Source organism: Cygnus atratus, chromosome 11 (genome assembly GCF_013377495.2).
Source record: "Cygnus atratus isolate AKBS03 ecotype Queensland, Australia chromosome 11, CAtr_DNAZoo_HiC_assembly, whole genome shotgun sequence".
Classification (NCBI taxonomy): Eukaryota; Metazoa; Chordata; class Aves; order Anseriformes; family Anatidae; genus Cygnus; species Cygnus atratus.
The window spans coordinates 5703574-5724063 of NC_066372.1; the positions used below are offsets into that span (position 1 = coordinate 5703574).

Below are 20490 nucleotides of genomic sequence, written 5' to 3' on the forward strand. Positions count from 1 at the left end.
TAAACACTGCAAGGCCCTTCGAGTATAGCCAGAAAACCCAAACTATTTCACACTACTGGTATGTCACCTTGGTCATTCTTTACTTCTTAAACATAGAATTTATTTGCTAGAGTATGTGAAACCTTGTAATACTAATTGAGAAACACATAAACCAAATGTGATTAAAAAAGATAGATTGAAAACATTCCAGAAAAGGTCAGATATGTTTGATCTCACAAAACAGTCTGAAATAGAGCCCTTCAATCTCAGTCATTTCCTAATAAAACACATGTATTTTCAGATGATAGCAAACAACACCAGAAGGCATTCAAAGCAATGACACAGCTGAGACTGCCAAGTGCAGTAAAATTCAAAGTTCATTGTTAAAAAATGATTCTTTGTAATGTGACACATTTATGAACACATTTGTCTCATCATCACTATTGGAAAGGAAAACTGGACACTGCATCATGTGTACTGGGAAAGAAAGTCATGCAGTGAGCAGATCTTGTACAGATTGATCCTAATAAGCTCTTTTAATTACCTGTGAGCTGATGGGAAGGATGGATGAGAAATGAAAAAAAAAAAAAAAAAAGGCAAATTTGATCTAAGCTAAGGAGGCTTGTTCAACAGAGAGAAAAGTGCTGAATCATAAATAGCTGGTAGGATTAAAGCTGTACTATATGCGTACATCCAGCAGAGCTGTTTTTCCAATTCAGCGCATGACATCTGCACTGCTCGACAGTAATAGTTGTCTGCTTAATATTTCATCCAATCTAAGTTTCAGTTAAAAAACTGAAAGTATGTCTCTGTCAAAGAAACAGAGACTGTTTCTTCAGTGTAAGGAGGGTGTGCTGTACCCTAGTGAAGAAAATACATTACATTTTTGCCTGAATCTTAATATCAGGATTCTATCTTCAGTAGCAACAGTGGAAATGGGGAACATGTTCATTTGACTGGGAGAAGCAATACTGAAATAAAAAAAATGCAATACTCTGCTTCCGCTTGGAGTATTTGTCAGGAGAGATCTTTTACTCTGCAATGCAATGAGCTTTCTGCTGCAAATACAGGTTTCGAATCTTCTTTAAACAGACTGTATTCTACCAACCAAAAGGACAGACAGCCAATCATAAAAATTACAGATTCCAGAAAACACTGCGTTAGAAGCAACTGTTACAGCAGATAGGAGGGCTGTGAAGCAGAATGTTCCAGACAACATCCTCCACTCTGTGGCACCAAGCAGCACTAACTGCCATGAACAACTGTCAAAGTAGCAAGAAACAGAAAGGAAGAAAGCCCAACATCTGTTCAGTTGGTCTGGCAATCTTGGAGCATCAATGTCATTCATACAACACACTAGGCGCAGGCAGTACACATTTTGAAAATATGTGAATTAATTAATCACAGTCCCGGCCTGAGAAAAGGAATAATTCTTGGGAACCACTTGTTTCTCACTTTTAAAGCACCCAACCCAGCAGGAAGTATAGTGCAGCAAACTTTGATGGAGCTTGTATGACAGTGCGCTGCACTGAGACCAAGCTTATTTTAGTGGACCATCAAATACATAGAAGTGCTAACAACTTCCACTCATTAACACCAGGGCTAAGAACAAACAGGCATCAAAAGCTGACTAACAGCAGAATACTTCTGTTAGAAGCATTTTGTCCCTGGGCTTTGTTTTTACGAAGCTTTTAGAAAAGCAAGGCATTGTGCCCCCTGAGCAAGATGTAGCTTTGGTGAAGATCTCACAATCTTACCCTCCTTCTTCTGAATACTTGTGTGCAAATGACAGAATATCAGATGCTCGTCCACTACCATCACATATCACAACAGGAAGAGGAGGTTCTTCTCGTAGACACTCCAGGACAATGGAGATAACATTAGGACCACCTTCCACGATAAGTCCAACTACAGGAACACCTTGTCCCAGCCCTGTAAAAACAGAACAGAAACAAAAAAGAAGTGTCAATAAAACCAAGTTTAAGAGGTTGATATGTTATGAAGGGATGTGATTTGGAGAGATCTTTACAGAAAGATGTCCATACACTGTTTCATAACCCCAAATAGAAAAGTGTAAGGTATCTCTTTGCCCTTGTAGTTTAACCTGGCAGGCAGCTAAGTACCATGTAGCCATTTACTCACTTCCTGCCAGTGGCATGGGGGAGGGAACTGAAGGGGAAAAAAGTAAAACTCATGAGTTGAGATAAAGACAATTTAATAGGAATGAAAATAGAAAAAAAAATACAAAAAACAAGTGATGGACAACACAGTTGCTCACCACCAGCCAGTCCCCAAACAACAGCAGCTCTTCTGGCCAACTCCCCCAGTTTTACGGTTGAACATAACGTCGTATGGTATGGAGAATCCCTTTAGACAACTTGGGTCAGCTGTCCTGGTTCTGTCCCCTCCCACCTCCTTGCAAACCCCCAGCCTCCTTGCTGGCAGGGCAGTATGAGAAGCTGAAAAGTCCTTGACTTAGTGTCTGAAACATCATTGTGTTATCAACATTATTTTCTTCCTAAATCCAAAACATGGAACCATACCAGCCACTATGAAGAAAATTAACTCTAACCCAGATGACACAGGACACCTTGCTTTTCCGTCAGGTTCATACTGTTCATTTGTTCACTCAGTGATGGTGAAATGTTTGTAATCTCTTTCAATAGACACCATGCAGAGATAAAACAGCTAAACATACTGTTATTACTTCATTATCTTCACTGTGACTTAGATGGCTCCTAAACCACTGTGCCTTTGATGCTTTAAGTCTTCATTGGTTACCTACAGGAATTCTTCAGTAAGGTGACATACACCTATGCTTTCTCATAACAAAAAAAATAGGAATTTAGTCTCTTTATCATGAAGCTGAAATGGCTGGCCGATGGAAGAGACGACAGCTGAGCATCCCTTTGCTGTCCCTGCCTCACTGTGATCTCCAGGCATAGGATGACAAAGGGAAGCCCACAGGTCACAGGGTCTCAGCAGCCTCAGTCACGAGATCACTTGGGGAAATGAGGGACAAAACATTACCTGAAGGCTGACTAATCCCACTATTATAAGCATTTGAATTCAGCTCTTAATCTGTAAAATGACCAGTGTTTTGTAAAGATGTACTTTTCTGTACAGCTAAGTTTGCATTTTTAGCCTTCATTCCTTTCTGAAGAACAGGAACATCATGGACAGTAACAGCAGAAGCTTCCTGACATCCTCCTGTCAGTATACCCCAGCTCTGATAAGGAGGAGTCACAGAGCCTGGGCCGGCCTCTGTGTCCATGAAATCCTTAGTGACTCCTGCTGAGATTTCCAGAAGAGGTGCCTGTGCTTGAAGCGACTAAAAAGAAACAAAACAACTCCCTATATGTTGTTACTGGTAAGTGTACTGCAAAGTTTCATAGAACTCAAAATTTCTACACATATTCCCAGCTAAGCCCCTTTTGCGACGAGAATCACCAAACACTACTTAAATGAGAACCAATATTCCCAGCCCCAAGTGGTATTAAAAGAAATTATACAGAATATCTTGCCTCTGGGCCCTGACTTCCTTATCTTCCAAGCCAGTGCCCTCTTTTATAATGTTACAACTCTCCCAGCATTTCTGCAGATGACAAAGATGAAAAAAGCAAAGCCATGTTAGCCATTTCAAATGTCTGTCCATGGGCAACAGTGTGTGACACTGTCTCCATGCTCAAAGGCAATAGGCATTATTTTAGTGAGTTTAGTTTCTTAAGCTAACTGTAAGCAACAAGCAGTATTTGAAGACTTTCCAAAATGCTTAGATATCTTTTGGCAGATCTCTAAACGCATCTTTAGTCTTTAACCAGCTCTCTACTTCACTTTTCTGCTCTACTGTAAAGAGCGCTTAAACCCTATTAGAGACTTTTATACAGTCCAAATGCAATTGGCATTCTGAATGTTTTGTTTTTCTTATTTTTACAGGCACACACAGCTTCTAAGGACATCTCTCAGAAGTCAGAAAGTTAGCTGGCAGAACTGATGTCTGTTTTCCTGCACTTTTTAATTAAAGTCCAGAATCCAAGACTAATATATTTTTTGACTGTTTCTAATTATTTGTTTAACTTGCTGGAAAGCCACAGCTACTAGCATTTATTATTTATTTAATATTTTTTTAAAAGTATTTTTTCCACAGAAGTTTTAATGAAAAATGTCTTTTAAAATATCTATTTTTTTTCTAAATAATGACAAAAACAGATCTAGAAAGTTGCTTTAGAGAGGATGTAACAACTAGCAAAAATTTTAAAGCTGCACAGAACTCTAAATATAGAAGCACTGATAAGAAATTATCTCAATAATTGCTTCAATAAAAATCAAAATTCAAACTGAGTTTATCTAGAAGATCACAGACTTTTGAGTGTGATATTTTAAAAGAAACAAATTCATATAAAAGAGAAAAAAAAGTTAGTATAAACATAAAGTTAGTATAACATCACCCCATTCTGTGTATTTATGGACGCTTAAAAATTCTTGCTAGAAATGCAAAACTACTTTGCATATTCTTTTCCTTAAATTCTTACAGCTTTGAACCTTCACCTCACTTATTTTTCAACTTTTCTTCATTTCTTTATGTGATCCTTACTTTTCTGTGTTTTCTATGATGTTAGATGTGGGCTCTTTCATCTAGTTTAGTCACATAGTCCTGATCAAATTCCTGCTAGGAAGAGTTGGAAGAAACATTTAATTTCAATACCTTGAAGTATTTCAAGTATTTCCCTCTACCCTCCCTTCTTTAACACATTATTTTTACAGTTTGCCCCACTGTACTTACGTGTATTAATTTTCTGGAGGGAAATGTGTTTTTCCAGCTGACGTCGTAGCTTTACTTCAGCTCCATATTTACCTAGTGTACCATTGTCTGCCAGAATGAAATGTGTATGGGAACTGTTGAGCACAGAGAGCTTACTTAGAGGGTTTGACATTGTTTGGTAAACACGTGTTACCTGTCAAAAGGAGAGGTGCACCTAGATTAGAGATACCAAATAAACATGAAAATCCTCCACAACATTCAACAGAAGCACACACTTTATGAGGAAACAAATCAACCAGATGTTTATAACTGAAAATAGAGGAGAATTAGAAAAGGAGCTAGCGTTTACACTCAAAACTTTAACTCTTCACAGCAGTGTTTTCATTGGAGAATGAGTCACATCTATGCATTCTCCTGCATGTTCACCTATGCTCACTGATGTACTCTCTTTGATCACATACTGTCTTACATACTGCTATTGCTGCATTAGGAAATACATTCTCACTTGGAGTCACTAGTAGTTAATAAGCCACTGCTGAGTACCCACCTACAATAAAGTCCTAGACACATAAAGGCACTTTCATGATTTATAAAACTCGGCATTACCACACTGAAGGTAGAACCTAAAACCAACTTACACCACAGAGGTCTCTACTAGTGAAAGTAATGGAAACCTCACTAGCTCCTTACTCACTCTGTGGTCATACATGACATCCTGTCATATATATTTAAACAACAACCTTTCTTTAATAAATTGGCTAATTTAAGCTCTTAGGCAATGCTTTAGAAACAGTGAAAATACTAATACTACAAATAGATGAACTGTGTATTTTGCTACAGAGCTGACATTGCTAATTACAAAGGAATTTCCTTAAAACACTTACATCTTTTCCTATCAGATCTTCCTTGTTTTCTACAATGCCCCATGGTGCAATTCCTATGGCACAGATTCGTCCTCTGGATTTTGAAGAATGATCTTTCAAGGCATCTCCCACATGACGAATGACACCTATAGGTACAATTCATTGAACTAATTCTTGGCACTTTTAAGAGACTACCAAGTAACAGAATTTTCTTCTTGCTTCTCACTGAGCTCCCTACTTTTTTGCATTACTTTAACTACCTAAACTGATATCTGTTCTTTATAATAAAACACGCAATGCAGACAAACACATGCTTATATTTTGTGTAAATCTTATTTTTTTTCACATCCTTGTTCTGAATTCACTCAAGCGTTTGAAAAACTTTTCCAGTTACTTAACTTACCACAGTGTAATCTGTACTAGTCAATGGAATTACACCATTCATTGTACACAATGCTGAACACGTATGGAATGCTATCACTTTACAAACTTGGGGTCTAAGCAAGCAAAAAAGCACGAGGGTTATCTAATAAATGTTTTTCCACTCCAAAATTATTCTGAACAACAATCATCACCTTCCCTTAAAGATATTATATCTTTCTTGTAAAAGTAAAGTCAAAGGAGCTCACTTTTATCTTGCATAGTTTTCTGAGAAATAATACAAAGATTTATTTCATGAGGATAGTGGCCTAGAAATATTATAATGAAAATCTGCACCTGACTGTTCTTTGAAGATCACTTACAATCCATATTAAAGAGAAATGAATTAGAAACCAACCGGTCTCCAAACATAACAGTACATAATGAGTCATCAGAGCAGCTATCTTTCAACACATCTTTCAAGTTCTGGACATCAAATCAACACCACGTTTTTGAGAGAATCCATGAAAAATACTAAAAACCTCCTGGTGGGGTTATCTGGAGTTACTCTACACATGATGTTTTAGATATGGTCAAAAAGGAAACAAAGACACACAAAACTTTTTCAGGTGGCCTGAAGACTGGAGGAAAACGCAAATAGGAGATCACAATGTCTCCAACTACTGTGGCATCATTTACACCCAACTTACAGATTTGTGTTTCAAGATCATTAATTTACAGTAATTCCTTTAAGAATAACTACGTTATATAATTACAAGACAGAGTGTGGGTATCCATAGCGATAGGTGATCCAGGGAGACAGTGACTCAGGGACATGACATTTAAGATGGATAATCAGCTGATCACTAACTCTCAGACAGATCACACAGCCTAACGGCTCAGTCCTTGGCTGCATGAACAAAGAAGCGTCAAACGGAAGACGACAGTATGTTAAGCATGTTTCACTCCAGAGATTAAAAGCTTCATCAAGCACTGTACCAAAAATTGCAGCATTTAAAATTCAAGAAAACTGTTAAAATAAATAAATAAATAAATAAATAAATAAAGAGTTCAAGGCAGAGGTGTGATAAAGACTGAAGGACTGGAAAAATGTGACAGTCTTAAGGAACTCAGCCTGTGTAGTTTGATAAAAGCACTGTGTATAAAAACAGGCTCAGGAAATAGACTTCTAGTAAGAGAAAGATCTGTGTAAAAATAATAATAATAACTAAAAACAAACAAACAAAAAACAACAGTGAAAGTTAAAACTAGGCCAATTCGAAGTAGGAGATTTCTTAACTATGAGGACAATTGACAATATATCACATCTAGTTATAGATTCCTTGCTACAGCACTCCTTTTTTGGTCTAGTGGCTAATAACTCATTCATGTAGACTTAAATCTTCTGCCTTTGGGAAAGAATAGTAGCTGAAAACGAATGAATTCTTAAGTAAACTAAAAGTTCTGGGAATAGCTCACCTGTACTAACACCTCCAGTGAAAATCCAGGCTCCGGTGGTCATGGCAGCCTTTATCAGACCTTTTCCGAACACTTGCTTCAGTTTCGGTTGCATTTCAAAGTTCTGGAGGCCCCCATGGACAGAGATTAAGAGTTTGGGCAATTCTAGTTGCCAGTCTTTCACCATGAGATGCAGCAGAGAATCTGGTTTGGTGTCATATGACACACGGATATACTGCAAAGACCAACACATAATATTATCCCTCTGTCAGCCCCGTAAATTGTCCATTGACTAAGCACAGAATGGTTACATTAAGCCACCCACCTTGAAGGAAGAGTTTTAGAACTACTAAGCAACACCTTAAACGTACCTACTGCTTATGATTAAAAGAAATAGGTCGAAAAATTTCATTTTGCTATTCAGAATTTACCATTCGCTTCATGAATTTTAAAGCACCACTTTCCTCTCCCTCCCTTCAAAACTGACTGCAAGTGAGTGATCCTAAGCTCTTACTACAAATCTGCACTGTTGGAAGCTACCGATTTAAAATGACTCTAAGGTGTCATTCCTAAAATCTTGGTTTGACTGCCAAAGAGAAGCAATGACCTTCATAAGAAATAGGAAGCCTATGCTACATTTATCCCATTCACTGTTGACATACATTTCCATGTCTGCAGCAATGATTTTTATTCTCAGTTTAGTTCTGCTTTTCTGATTTCTTTTCAAACTACTACTCTATGAAACAAAGCTATGAAACAGTCTTGGGCTTATTTCTGCTTTAAAAACAAACAACTACTAACAAAAATCATCAAGCTCTCCCATATATTTTAGACAAGTTTTTGCGGTGTGACTGTTTCAACTGGCAGGCTCAGTAGAGAGATAAGAAAGCAAATAGGCAAATAAACAAATCCAGGTTTGGATCTGAGATGCAAAACAGAAAGAGATTTTTTGTAAAAGCTTGAATTGCTGTTACCCATTGCTAAGGAAACTGAAAAGTCCATTTTCCAGCTCCATGAAGCCTCTGTCTTTCAGGAAAGCTAGATTAACTTCTAATTTTATTAGACCTCAATCTATATCCATTCTGGGTTATTTGGCCCACAAGCTAACCAATCTAATACAAACAGTTAGAACCTTGGGCACTAAGGTGCATCCTCAGCTGACATTTACTGACAGTAACTTCAATGAAAGTGTTTCCCCAAGACATTAAAAGGTGCTTTCTAGAACAATATTATTTTTTCTTCCCTCTTCTCTTTTTCTCTTTTTGAGCATCCTCTCCACACCTTTCTTAGGCAATAGAGACTCCCTCTGTTTTCAACGAATTATGTACTATGTGAGCTGGAATCTTATTAAGCTAGCATATGAAATGAGTATCCTAGAGTAGCCTATGCTCCTTACCATTGCCTTATTTGAATGTCCTCCTCCCTGGAATTCAAGGTTTCCATAGGCATCAGTTGGGTATGTATGGGTGTGTTTGCTGACAGACCATTTCTCTGGTTGAGCCTCCACTTGCTTTGTTTCTTCCCCATTTTTATTAGCTGTTATACTTGGAGGAGGTGGAATATGCTGGTTAATGAGCTGTCCACAGCAGCACCTGAAAGTTAAAATTTGAAGCAAATTTGAACACGGTATCCACACTATAGGTTCGTGACTAAAAAACAAATAAATCAGAAATGAGATTTTCAGTTTATCATGCCTTGCGCTACTTGAATCACAGAAACAGGTCTAGGTCATATCTTCAATGCTAGGAACTAACAACTCACTGCCTCTCCTTACTGCACAGCCTTATCGTCTCTGTATAGTACATTGCATAGCTCTGTACCAACTGGAATGCAATCATGTCTTGCACTTCTGTTGCCCTTTAACGTGTCCTTAAGGGCAACGAGTAAACTTGGTCTCACTTTCACCTGTATAAACCCAAATAGAGCCCAGTTTCCTTAGTATTAACTTCTCTGTAGACTATTGCAAAAATTTCAAAGGTTACCTGCTAATGTCTTTGCTGTTGGCAATTACATAGATGCATTCTCTTTTTGAAAAGGTTTTCTCTATCCAAGCCTTTTGACCCTTAAAAGGAAAAAAATAAGAAACATAATGAAACAGTTCTGGGGCAAATATAGTAATATTTTCATCCTATTTTTAAATACAAGCATTGAATTCAATAAATCACCTTATAACACCATATACATCTACCCACAAAGCAATTAGGTGACGTGAATTTTTTATGACTTGGATAAAAATCAAAGCTAGAATATATGTAAAAACCTTTATGTACAAACATGCTGGTCTTGCAAGTACAATGCTTATCTGAAGCTCTACCAAAAATGCATTTGCTTCTTCTTATGTTAGCAAAAAGCAAGTGAACTCCTAGTACAGAAAAACAGCGTAAATTGTGACATAAATAGATTAACAGTGTTTAATCCAAACAACACTTTAATACTGTTCTTTGTATGAATAAATTACTTCCTAAAGAACTTTCCCAGTTTGATGAATTATCTTCTCAAACTCATTTTTTCCTGTTTTAAATCAAGTTCCAATCATTCCAAAGGCATGTCTAGAGGAGAAAAGTGAAAGAACATTTGACAGAAAAAGGACAAACTCTTCAGGCATGGTGTTACCTGTGAAACAGGAAAATGACCTCGAAGACAAAATAGAATCGTGTTATCTGGGTCTGCAAACCGGATTTAATTAGACCAAGCTCACAACCATTTAAAAAAAAACAAGCTATAGACAAACTAGAACAGAACCATGGATCTGCAATGCTGTTAGAAAGCTTATTCCGAAAGTGCAGTCCAGTTAGGCCTGGGAATGCTGAAGGGAGTGAGTTCAGAAATGGCTACAGGCCAAAGTTTCCCACACTTTCTTAATTGCAAACTCTAGGGTTTGTCCTTGCAATCATCAACAAGGCAAAGTATCATCATGATGGCAATACTAAAAAGTATTTAGTAGTGAATTTGGAAAAGTAAACTCAAAAGCAGCCCCCCTTACATTTTAAAGGATTAAAAAATGTTAAAGCACACTCACAGTTTGATGGCATGGATAACTTTGCCTTGATGATGAAAGTTGCTTCTTCTAAGTTTGGATTAGGGAATTAGAGTCTTAATTCATTTTTCAAGGATCAAGCAAATGCCAAGTGCATTGCTTTAGTTTCCTCTATGAAAGTGAAATGAAACTTTTCCAGAGGCAAAAGCTTAAAATGCCATGTAAACTTTCAAGGCTCCTTCAACAAAAAAATTGGACTTTCCTAGAGAAAGAACTGAAAACCTTACTGATTTCCTGACTAAAGTCATCTGCAGATTTCTGTCAGCAGAAAACTCCATCAGGCTGTCTGGTAATAGGGGGCTACTCCATCCCTGGACTAACTGCTGCACAGACTACATACAGCATGATGAATAGAGGGTGTGGTAGTTTCTCATTTTTTCTTGTCTGAGGCTGTCTCTGAAGTTCCTTTGTTCATTGACTTGTTGGGTCCTGTCCGGCCTCTTCGTTTCCTCCATTATGTCTGAAATAATAGATTACTTGAAGTTCCCTCACTTTAAGTAAGTTGCAAACCCAATTCCATGTTTGCTCATAAAAGCTTCTGCTCCATGAAAAAGCTGCCCATAATCTGTCCAGGTAAGCAAATATTTGCCTCTTTCAGGTGCCTCTCAGCCTGAATGCCTCGACAGCCAGTGGTCTAGGAGATCTTGCACTTCTGCTCTCCACTTGAAATAGTTACTGATTTACCAAGACAGAACTGCCTCATTTCATTTGAAAAGGAATTGTTCACCCGAGAGGGAAGAGTTAAGAACTCATTAGAAAAAAAAACAAAAATATGTAGCTTACCATGTTACTTGTTTCCTAAATGACGAGGCATACATTTCAGGCATTTAGCATAAAGAGCTTGATCATAAGCAAATTTTGAAGCCAAGAGGATATTTAATTTAGTATCTAAAGGCAGCATGACATGGTCAGCTGTCTTGACTCAATACAATCTCTCTTCAAATGAACCTAAAAAGCCTTTGTTCCCAAAAATATTTCAAAGGTTCTTTTTCCACACTTTCTGGACAGGTTCGTACAAGATGACAAATTTTAGTGATAATATTATTAGAAACAGCTCAGAAAACATTTTAATTTTATAGCATTAGAGTCTAGTTATCAAGGCGCAGTTCTAGCAAGGTAGAGAAGTAAACACCCAAGACAGGGAGATCCATGAGGCTCTGTGATAGCAGGAGGTGGATGGCTAGAGCAAACACTTGCAGTTTTCCTCTTCAAACCAGATTTGGCTAATTCACAGGCATTCGGGCAATTCAAAATATTCAGACAGCCCAAACCACTTTGTATGACAGGAATTACATTAGTTTTTTAAAATGGATCCCAAACCACACAGTATCCAAATTCACTGCCATTTTACAACTATGCCCAACGATGTTACATGTGCTTACGCACACTGTACTAGCTTATGGTCTTCAACGTTATAAAATCAGCTTAACAGGATCCTGTTACAGAGGTCACATCATTTATCCCCCTTTTTTTGCCTTGTTAAATATACTAATTTTTTGTCTGAATAAAATTTTAGACTTCTGTATGGTCTTTATTAACTCCTTGACTGAGGGACACAAATGCCCAAATCAATCCCACATTGTGAGAAGCACTCTTCAATATACCACTGGTAACAGATTCTGCACATTTAACCGGTCTGTGCAGAATACTGGAAAATGTAAGCTAGAAATATCAAAACAACTTGGATTTTTACACCATGTCATTGATTATTGCTTTACCTCACAGCTTGTCAACGAACAAACTTTCCTATTTCATGTGTTTCATGTAAAAACAACTCATTAGCCAATGGATTAAATTGCAGACTTAATATGTGTTTGGAAAGCAGCTTTTGCATCTTGGTATCAAAAATGAGCTCTACAGTACAGCTGAGCTCTCAGCTGTGCATTCATTATTAAAAACCCTGCCACAGGAAGTCTATTATCTACAGCTACACTGGAAAAAAAAAAAACACAAAAAAACACACATTTTATTCTCACACCTAAAAACCCCGTTAAAGCTCAGTCACTATAGGCTCTACAGTTGGACAATACATTATGCTCCACTGGCTTATTTTTTCAGTGCTAATGAGAAGTAGGCAAAAGCAGGCATTACAAATCAGGGGAAATAAAAACTCGGCACATTCGGTCAGTCTTTGAAGTTTCACTGCCTTTGTCTGTTTAATCTGCTTAACCAAAGCTTGATTATAATCCGATGCAAATACTTGAACAGACATTCAGCGTCAGAAAATGGGCAATTTCCCCACTTGTTTGATACAGATTCTCTACTTTTCTTTCTCTGGAATGAAATTTGTTTGTTTGTTTGAGGGAAAATGTAATTACACATACTGTCTCTTGTGAGTTTGAATAAACTAGAGCATTTTTTTAACAGCCTTGGAAGGGATGAATTCTGAAAGGACTACAGCAGATCAGCTACAGTTTTCAGACCAGGAGCCAGTGGGAGTATTAGGCTGACAGACAAATGGGTGCTACCAGCAAGATAATGGTACCAAAAATACTGCGGATTTTCCACTGACCTCTAAGAAACACAAAAAAAGCAAGATCCCAAGTTGCTGATAGTAGTGAAGTTCAAACCTGCTTATTACTGAAAATCCTGAATGTATTTATCAGGGTACCTGATCTTGAAAAAATGCCTACTTCAGATGTTCAGTAGCATATTTGTTCTCCTTTATGAAAACTGACAACAGGTCTCCTAAAACAAAAAACAAACCACTGCTAACTCTTGGTCTTCAGCCTAGAAATCAATATATTGCCATGAAACAGTATTAAATAATACTGTGTTTTATTACCCCTTTCATGGATTTTTTTGGTCCTCTTAGCATTAAAAAAGGGTATTTGTCTCCTGTAGAAGAGACCAGAAATCAGTGTTGTTAGTTTGTAAATAAGTTAACAAATGAATTAACAAAAATCAAGACCCTAAACAATCAATCTCCTTTCAAGCACTGCCATTAATAAACAAAATAATTAGTTCCATTAAGACCAGCTGTCCTGGGAATACCACAAACAAACTATGTTACTTGGTGATAAACATGCATATGTAAGGCTGCAGACACACAGTAACTGAATTGAGGAAAATAATCTCTCACCACCACATACAGACAACTCCAGTTTGCTGCTGAAGTAACACAGAATTATATGTATTTGGCTTCATATGTAAGCAACCATTCAATGAATCAGTAGTGGGTCTGAATTTCAGGCTATACTGAAGCAGAGCTGCAGGCCCTGTTTCACTGCAGCTTCGTGCAAGAGCAGCAGGGTGGGTTCTGGACCAATGCACCTTTGGAAAAAAATGCAGGGTGGGAATTAATACAGGAGAGCAAACTCACTGGAAATGGTGTGAGACAAATGTATGCTCCATTGTGACACCAGAACCTGTGAAGCTCATTTGCCACATAAACCTGCAGGACAGCAGAAGTATTTAGTGTCTCTGCATAATCGTAACGATAAAATTATTACCGCAGGAAGTGAAAGAATTTGTGGAGCGGAATGGGGTCAGGGATGAGAGCTGTAGTGTCGCTGGAGCACATCCAAAGCCTAAACCCAACCAGACCTAAAACCTAACTGGTCAGACCTCTCATCTGTCATGTTCACCAAAAAGCGAAGCTCCTTGCAACAGGGACATGCCCTTGCTGGACAGGCTGGCACGCTTGAATTGCTGCTCACAAAACGGGGTGGGACTGGCAGTTAGAGAGCACCTGTAGGAAAGCTCTTTGGCACCTGTGGCCCTATTAAAGAGCACACGCTCCCCAGCTGCTGCACACCAGAGAGGCTTTGCCTGTACCAGGCACAGCTGGGCAGCAGACAAGGAGGCATGCAGACAGCAGTGCTTGCTGCGCAGCGCCACGGGCACAGATGCAATGGGGGAGTAGGCAGGGGACCAAATGTGTTATGCATAATATAGGGCAGGCTAAATCAAGCACAGAATAATACAAAACTGGAGCTGGCTGGGCAGCAGCACTCACATCTGTTGCAGTAATACAAATTATTTTCACCAACATTTTGTTACGATGTGCACTGATGACTGTCGGTTATAAGAAACATACAGCTGTAGCCCTTTTCACAACACCTTACCAACATTTTTTGGTAATCCATCTTGCAGTATGCTGCAAAAGGTGGCACCACCAGGGAAGTCAAATCTCAACTCTGTTGCCCAATTATTTAACTAGAATGACCTACAGAATTAAACCGGAATATTCATGCTGGATTTCAGCAGAGATGTTTGTGTTGATGAGACAGTGAGAGAAAGAAATAACTGGAGGTGGAATGAAATTCATACTGTGAGCATGTGTAAGCACAATTCCATTCATGGTGGAAACAAGTCCTTTTGTAAATGCCATTCAGGTAATCACATTCAGTTGCCTTTACCTGAGAAAAAAAAAACAAATGAGAACTCCCCCAAATAAACAATTAGGAGAAAAAGGAAAATAAACCATTGTATCAGCAGAGACTCTGTTACCTCGGCCTTAGAAATTGATACTAGACAGGTTTCTACTTTAAATTTCTGTAAAATGCAACATCTCAATTATGTTATCCATCATTTTTTTTTCCCTTTGAAGGGATACTGTTCCCAAGTACCTAACTAGTCACCCTTTAAGGTGATCTGATTATCCTGTAATGGCAGCTCCACTCTTTGGGGGAGACAGGTCCTTTTCAGAGGGTCATAAATGGGAATTCTGAAAGCACCAGCCCTTCACTAGCTAATATGCAGTGCCATGTATACGCAGCTTCTCAGCTTCCAAGGCGGACTTGACTCATGTCTGGCCAGCAATACTTGCATTTGTTCTCATTTACATACATTGATGCATTACCCTTGATTGATTCTTCTCTAGTTCTCCCTTTTACCAGAAATAAACATCTTGATTTCTTTGTAGCTGAAGAAATCTTCAAGTGGGTATATATGTGGTGTATTTCCAAAGCCTACAAACCATCCTTCCATTTCAGATCCATCACAGAAATCTGTGAGGACTCTCCTATGCATCCAGTTTGCGCGGGATCCTGACAAATTTGCATCAGACTCTGCTCTCCAAGGCTGTTGGGGTCAGTTTCACTTCTTACCATATCTCTACAGTGCTCATTAGGATGTTACTGGTGGGCCAAAAACTGTTAAAAACATGGGATGGAATCATATTCTGGAACTGGACTCCAATCAGAAATGAGGGAAATAAAAATGTTATGGGAGATGCCCTTTCTGTTCTAGGAGAAGTGCGAAATAAATGCAGCCCTACCCAGAAGAACTGTCTTTCCAATAACAGTGTTCTTGCTTGGAGAAATATACTCCAAATTATGTGATGAATGCTAATAGCCAATGTTGTAGACACACACAAACTGATAAAACTTTACTGAAAAGTTGATCATTGCTGAGAAAAGACAGGACATAAAACCACAATAATGTTTTTAATTTGTCTTATGTCACTAGGGAAACAGACATAAATAACGTGCCCAACTATAAAACAGTTACAGCCTGAGAAACGAAGCTGTTTCCAAAACCCTGCTTTGCATGAATTATATCAAAAGCAGTGATATATACAACAAACCAGAGTTTTAGCAATTACGAGAATGTGAAGTACCAAACAATATCTGCAACAAAGAGGATTCCCTATCTTGTTTGCTAATAAGCATAGCATTAAAAAAGGAGTTATGACAGTTTTAAGATTCTTTCAAAGGAAAGACTATTTCCTCAAGACAATTCTTATTCTCATCCCACTGCACTTTTCATATGGTTCAAATTGAACCCATGCTCTTCCAGCAACCTTGTCAGGGAACCGTTTGCTCTGTGGATGAGACAAACACAGCACAGGCAGGATGGCAGAGCCACTTAGCAATATGGTATTTCAAACTCAGGCCAGAAATCACTCCTGCTGCTGATGTGGAAACCAGTAAACAGTGCTTCATGTCTTCATTATGCTTTGTGGTCCTGACCTTCTAGTGAGGCAGGCAGCAAACTTTGCTGGAACAAGAGCAATCATTTTCTCTCCACTTGGATTAGCTTAGGGATACAGATTATAAAAGGAATTAACAAGCTCTCTTTTCCCAAACTTACACAATTCTGCCACGTCTCCTAGAGATGCAGCTCTTTCCCAGAGGCTTGAAATGAGTAACGACAACAGCCTCAACATCACCGCAGACCTGGGTTGCTCTGACACAGCTGGATATACCCAACTCTGGCACAACGTCCACAGAGGCACATTAGAAAAGTGTGCTGACTGAGCACTGGTGCCCTACTGCGAGACAGACGCAGCTGCTTAGGCACATAACCATACAGCTAGCACAGCTAGCACCAAGCGACCGAACAACCAGTTGGAGAACAAAGCTGGAAGGCTCAGCTCAGTGCTTGCCTGCAGAGAACATACCTTTGTAGTGGGTTTACGTGGCAAGGTTTTGGTAGCAGGGGGCCAAAGGGGTGGCTTCTGTGAGAAGGATCTAGAAGCTGCCCCATGTTTAGTAAGGGCCCCACTGCTGACCAGAGCTAAGCCAATAAGTGATGTTGTTTTGCGCCTCTGTGAGAGCATATTTAAGACAGGGAAAAAAATGCTGTGACACACAGCAGCTGGGAGCATGAGAGGAGTGAGGAACAGCCTTGCAGGCGCCAAGGTCAGTGAAGAAGGAGGAGGGGGAGTGAGAGAGCAGTTGTGGTGGAGCTCGGCTGCCCACCCGAGTAAAACCACCACACTTGTATAGGTTTTTTTTAAAATTTCCTTTGCCAAATGCAACAAAACTCTCAGTGACCATGTTACACACCATACCTACCACATTGTAAGACAGCAAAAGAATTCCTGCAACAGCTCTGTCCTACCCTGTACTGTGCCGCATTTCAAGGACGAGATTTTCTAGGAAACGGTAACAATAATGTATAGACTCAATTTGTTACCTACTACAGTTCCTTTACTAACTTGTGAAGTCTTCCAGGTGCGTTTAGCTCCTGTTCTAGATGCTGGGGAGATGAGCAACACTTGTACCTGTATCCTTAGCTTCCTTTCTGAGATCTGTTTTAGCTTTTTCTTTTCCCAAAAAACCTTCAGTCTGAGGCAGACACTCCAATTTTACTCCAAGCACCTAACGTGTGGCAGAACTGTAAGGAACACAAACCAAGATGCTAGTCTGGGGGTAGAGGAGTCAGCCCTGCCTACAAGCAAACATTCTCAAGAGGCCCCATATAGCTCAGTGGATAAGTAAGGAGGGAGGGCAAGCAGCCTCTGACATTATGCTAGTGAAAGCAGCCTGGCAATTACTATTTTCCACTATAATTCTTTAGTAATTCTTGTTTGCAGATAAAAGACAACCCTGGTATTTAGATTTGAGGAGGCTCAGGAATTGCTTTTGTACAGTAGTAATTACCTGCCCTAACATAAAGACTCTTTGCTAGGTATGTTTTTAAAGGAAGTTAGGACGCACAAATGATATGTATGTGGGACATGGTAAAGAGGTTAAAAATATAATTATTCCTTTGCTGTAAGAGTTTACAAGTTACTAATTCAGAGATAACTTCTATAAAATTTCTGATAAACCAGTTCATAGTGCTGATTTTTCACACATGATGTAATGGTATGGTTTGAAATCTTATTGTTCTCAATGAAACACTGGAAACCATGAGAAGTAAAAATATTTTCAAGAGAATGACTTCATGATGTGTGAGATACTGCGTATCTCTGAAGAGTGTGTTCTAAGTGCACAGTTCTAATCAGCGCTACTTCAAATGCACAGTGCACTAAACGTGTAGACTTGGAGACTTTATTATATTAACATTTTTCAGATGTGGTAAAATAAAGCCATTGTTTAAGGCATACTGCTAAGCATGTTAATAAAATACTTTAAAATTACTACTAAGTAAAATTTCTATAATCACAGTATAGCACAATATATGCATATCCCAGATGTCCCTAAAATCTGGAGATGCTGGTAACAAATATTTACCTCTACCTTTTGCTTTCTGTGAATATGCACACTCCTATATATGTAATAGAATAAAAAAACAGTCTGTCCATTAGGAAATGAATACCATTTTGCAGCACATAACGCTCTCCTGAAAGCAAGATTCCACAGGTAGAAATCTGTTAAATAGTTTGAACTGTTGAAAATTTTCAACTTGCTGTGGGCAATTTTACACTCAGTAAAGCAATTACTTTCCAGGCACTGGCTAACATGTAAGCTTTAACAGAACATGCCACAGAGCAATCAGCCACATTTTGCACCCTGTTGCTTTCTGTAATTTTCAAAAAGAAAGTATTTCCAACTACTGTAACCCTTGGGCTGCAGGATTTGTACAGAATTATTCTTTGTAATCTTTTAGAAATCATTATGGAAAAACTGGAACTCAAAGGTTAAATTACTTCCTAGAGAGGATAAATACGTATGTTTCAAACACTTGTTGTATTATATATACCTAAGAGTTGCCAATGTTCACCGGGAACTTTCTGAAAACTTGAGTACTGTAGGACTGAAAAAATCACAAAGGGCAAGAGAGCAATAGGAGATTTCAAATGAGTTTGTAGCTGTTTACAGATAAGAACAGTTTTCTGAAAATAGGGTCAACTTTCTGTCCAGTCCTTATACCACATAAAACCACCAAACCTGGGAGTGAAAAGAATTCAGTGGTACGACAGAACCAGAAAGCAGTATCTCCAGTGATGCTCCTCGATGGTTTTGTACGGTATGTAACACAGGGTTTTTCTCTAAACAGAGAGAAGACCATACTTCAACAGATACAATCCAGGAAACACAGGAGATACTCTGCCTTTACTGATACACAGTATCATTTATGGATATCAAATATTATGTGTAACTCAGCAATGTATGTCTTTAAAGCGTTCACTGGAATGTACCATTTGAATTAATCTCAAACTATTACCATTAAATTTCAAACATGATAATAAATGGATTTATTTTCTTCCAGAAATACATCTTAAAATTTTGTAGTTCATGCCTAAAACTTCTAGAAGGACTCCTACATTTCAAATTTTCTCTGGGAGAAATTGATAAACATATGCACCTACATGTCCTTACATCACAAACAGATTTTGAATGGTGTCAAGAAATAAGCCAGACAGTGGTTTCTTAGCTTGGGTGATACAAAACGCACAGGGTAAAGATTCCTCTCTATGCAAGGTTAAATTTGACTCTCTGCTTCTGAGGTAAAGAGACAAGCCAAGTCCACATCATGTGAACGTACAAGAATTGTAAAGCCTGAATTTGGTGCGTTAAAGGAGACTCAAACAGGCCAGGACCTCCGTTCATAGCCGCTTCTGGCTCCACAGGGGAATAGGAGGATACATCTTCTTGGAGCTACTGCTACCCTGAGAGGTCCCTCCTCAAGCACCCAAGTGCACTCCAGCAAAAGGGCTGGAATGCCAGAAGAGCAGGTGGGAGCAGCATTCTTCAGAATTGTGATTTGAAGAGCTAAGCTTACAAGGGCCAAAACTTCTTAGGCTCCTCAATCATTTGAACAATTGGGATGTGAATAGCCAGGGAGAGCATGTAGGTTGGATCTTGGTGAGGAAGTTCTGAGACTTCGGCTTTCAGAGCCCAACATGCTTTACAGCCAAAAAGCCTTACTTCAAATGAAAACAGCAGCATTGTTGATACAAACGTGATGTTGCTGCTGATAAATGTATGGTAAATACTTCTCACTGGGGGCCCTTACTGGTGTAAGAAAAAACACCAAAAATCATTCCCTCTTCTGTTCTAAGACTTCTGTAATACCTGACCTAACATCAGCCCCTGATAAATCAAATTAGAAACAAACACACAGAGAAAGAGGCATATCTGAAGGCTTGTTGCCAACTGTGAGCTCCAAAGAGCATTACTGGCAAATTTTGATATCTGAAGAACAACGCAAAAACAAATCAAAGACTCAACCTACAAAACAAGTAAACCAGAACTCCATCCCATTTGCTGCAGGCGTAGCTCTAAGGCACCAAAATATGTAAGATGTTTTCACCTAATCTCTCTTTTCCGGCATTTCTACTTCTTGTTACAGTCATACCAAAGAAATTTCCTACTTTTAAAATGTTATGAAACACCTTTCTTTGAATCTGAAAA

The 20490-nt window shown here is 38.7% G+C and overlaps 1 protein-coding gene across 1 annotated transcript in view; it reads right to left on the minus strand.

Annotated features, from left to right (window-relative positions):
• TRPM1 (transient receptor potential cation channel subfamily M member 1) overlaps positions 1 to 20490 on the minus strand; it is an 85671-nt gene that overhangs the window by 33694 nt on the left and 31487 nt on the right. Inside the window, exons 3-8 of the mRNA XM_035553878.2 lie at positions 9405 to 9484; positions 8819 to 9014; positions 7444 to 7657; positions 5626 to 5750; positions 4763 to 4934; positions 1737 to 1911 (exon numbers count right to left, since the gene is read on the minus strand). Of these exons, the coding sequence (XP_035409771.1) occupies positions 1737 to 1911; positions 4763 to 4934; positions 5626 to 5750; positions 7444 to 7657; positions 8819 to 9014; positions 9405 to 9484 (962 nt within the window). The remainder of the gene's footprint in view (positions 1 to 1736; positions 1912 to 4762; positions 4935 to 5625; positions 5751 to 7443; positions 7658 to 8818; positions 9015 to 9404; positions 9485 to 20490) is intronic.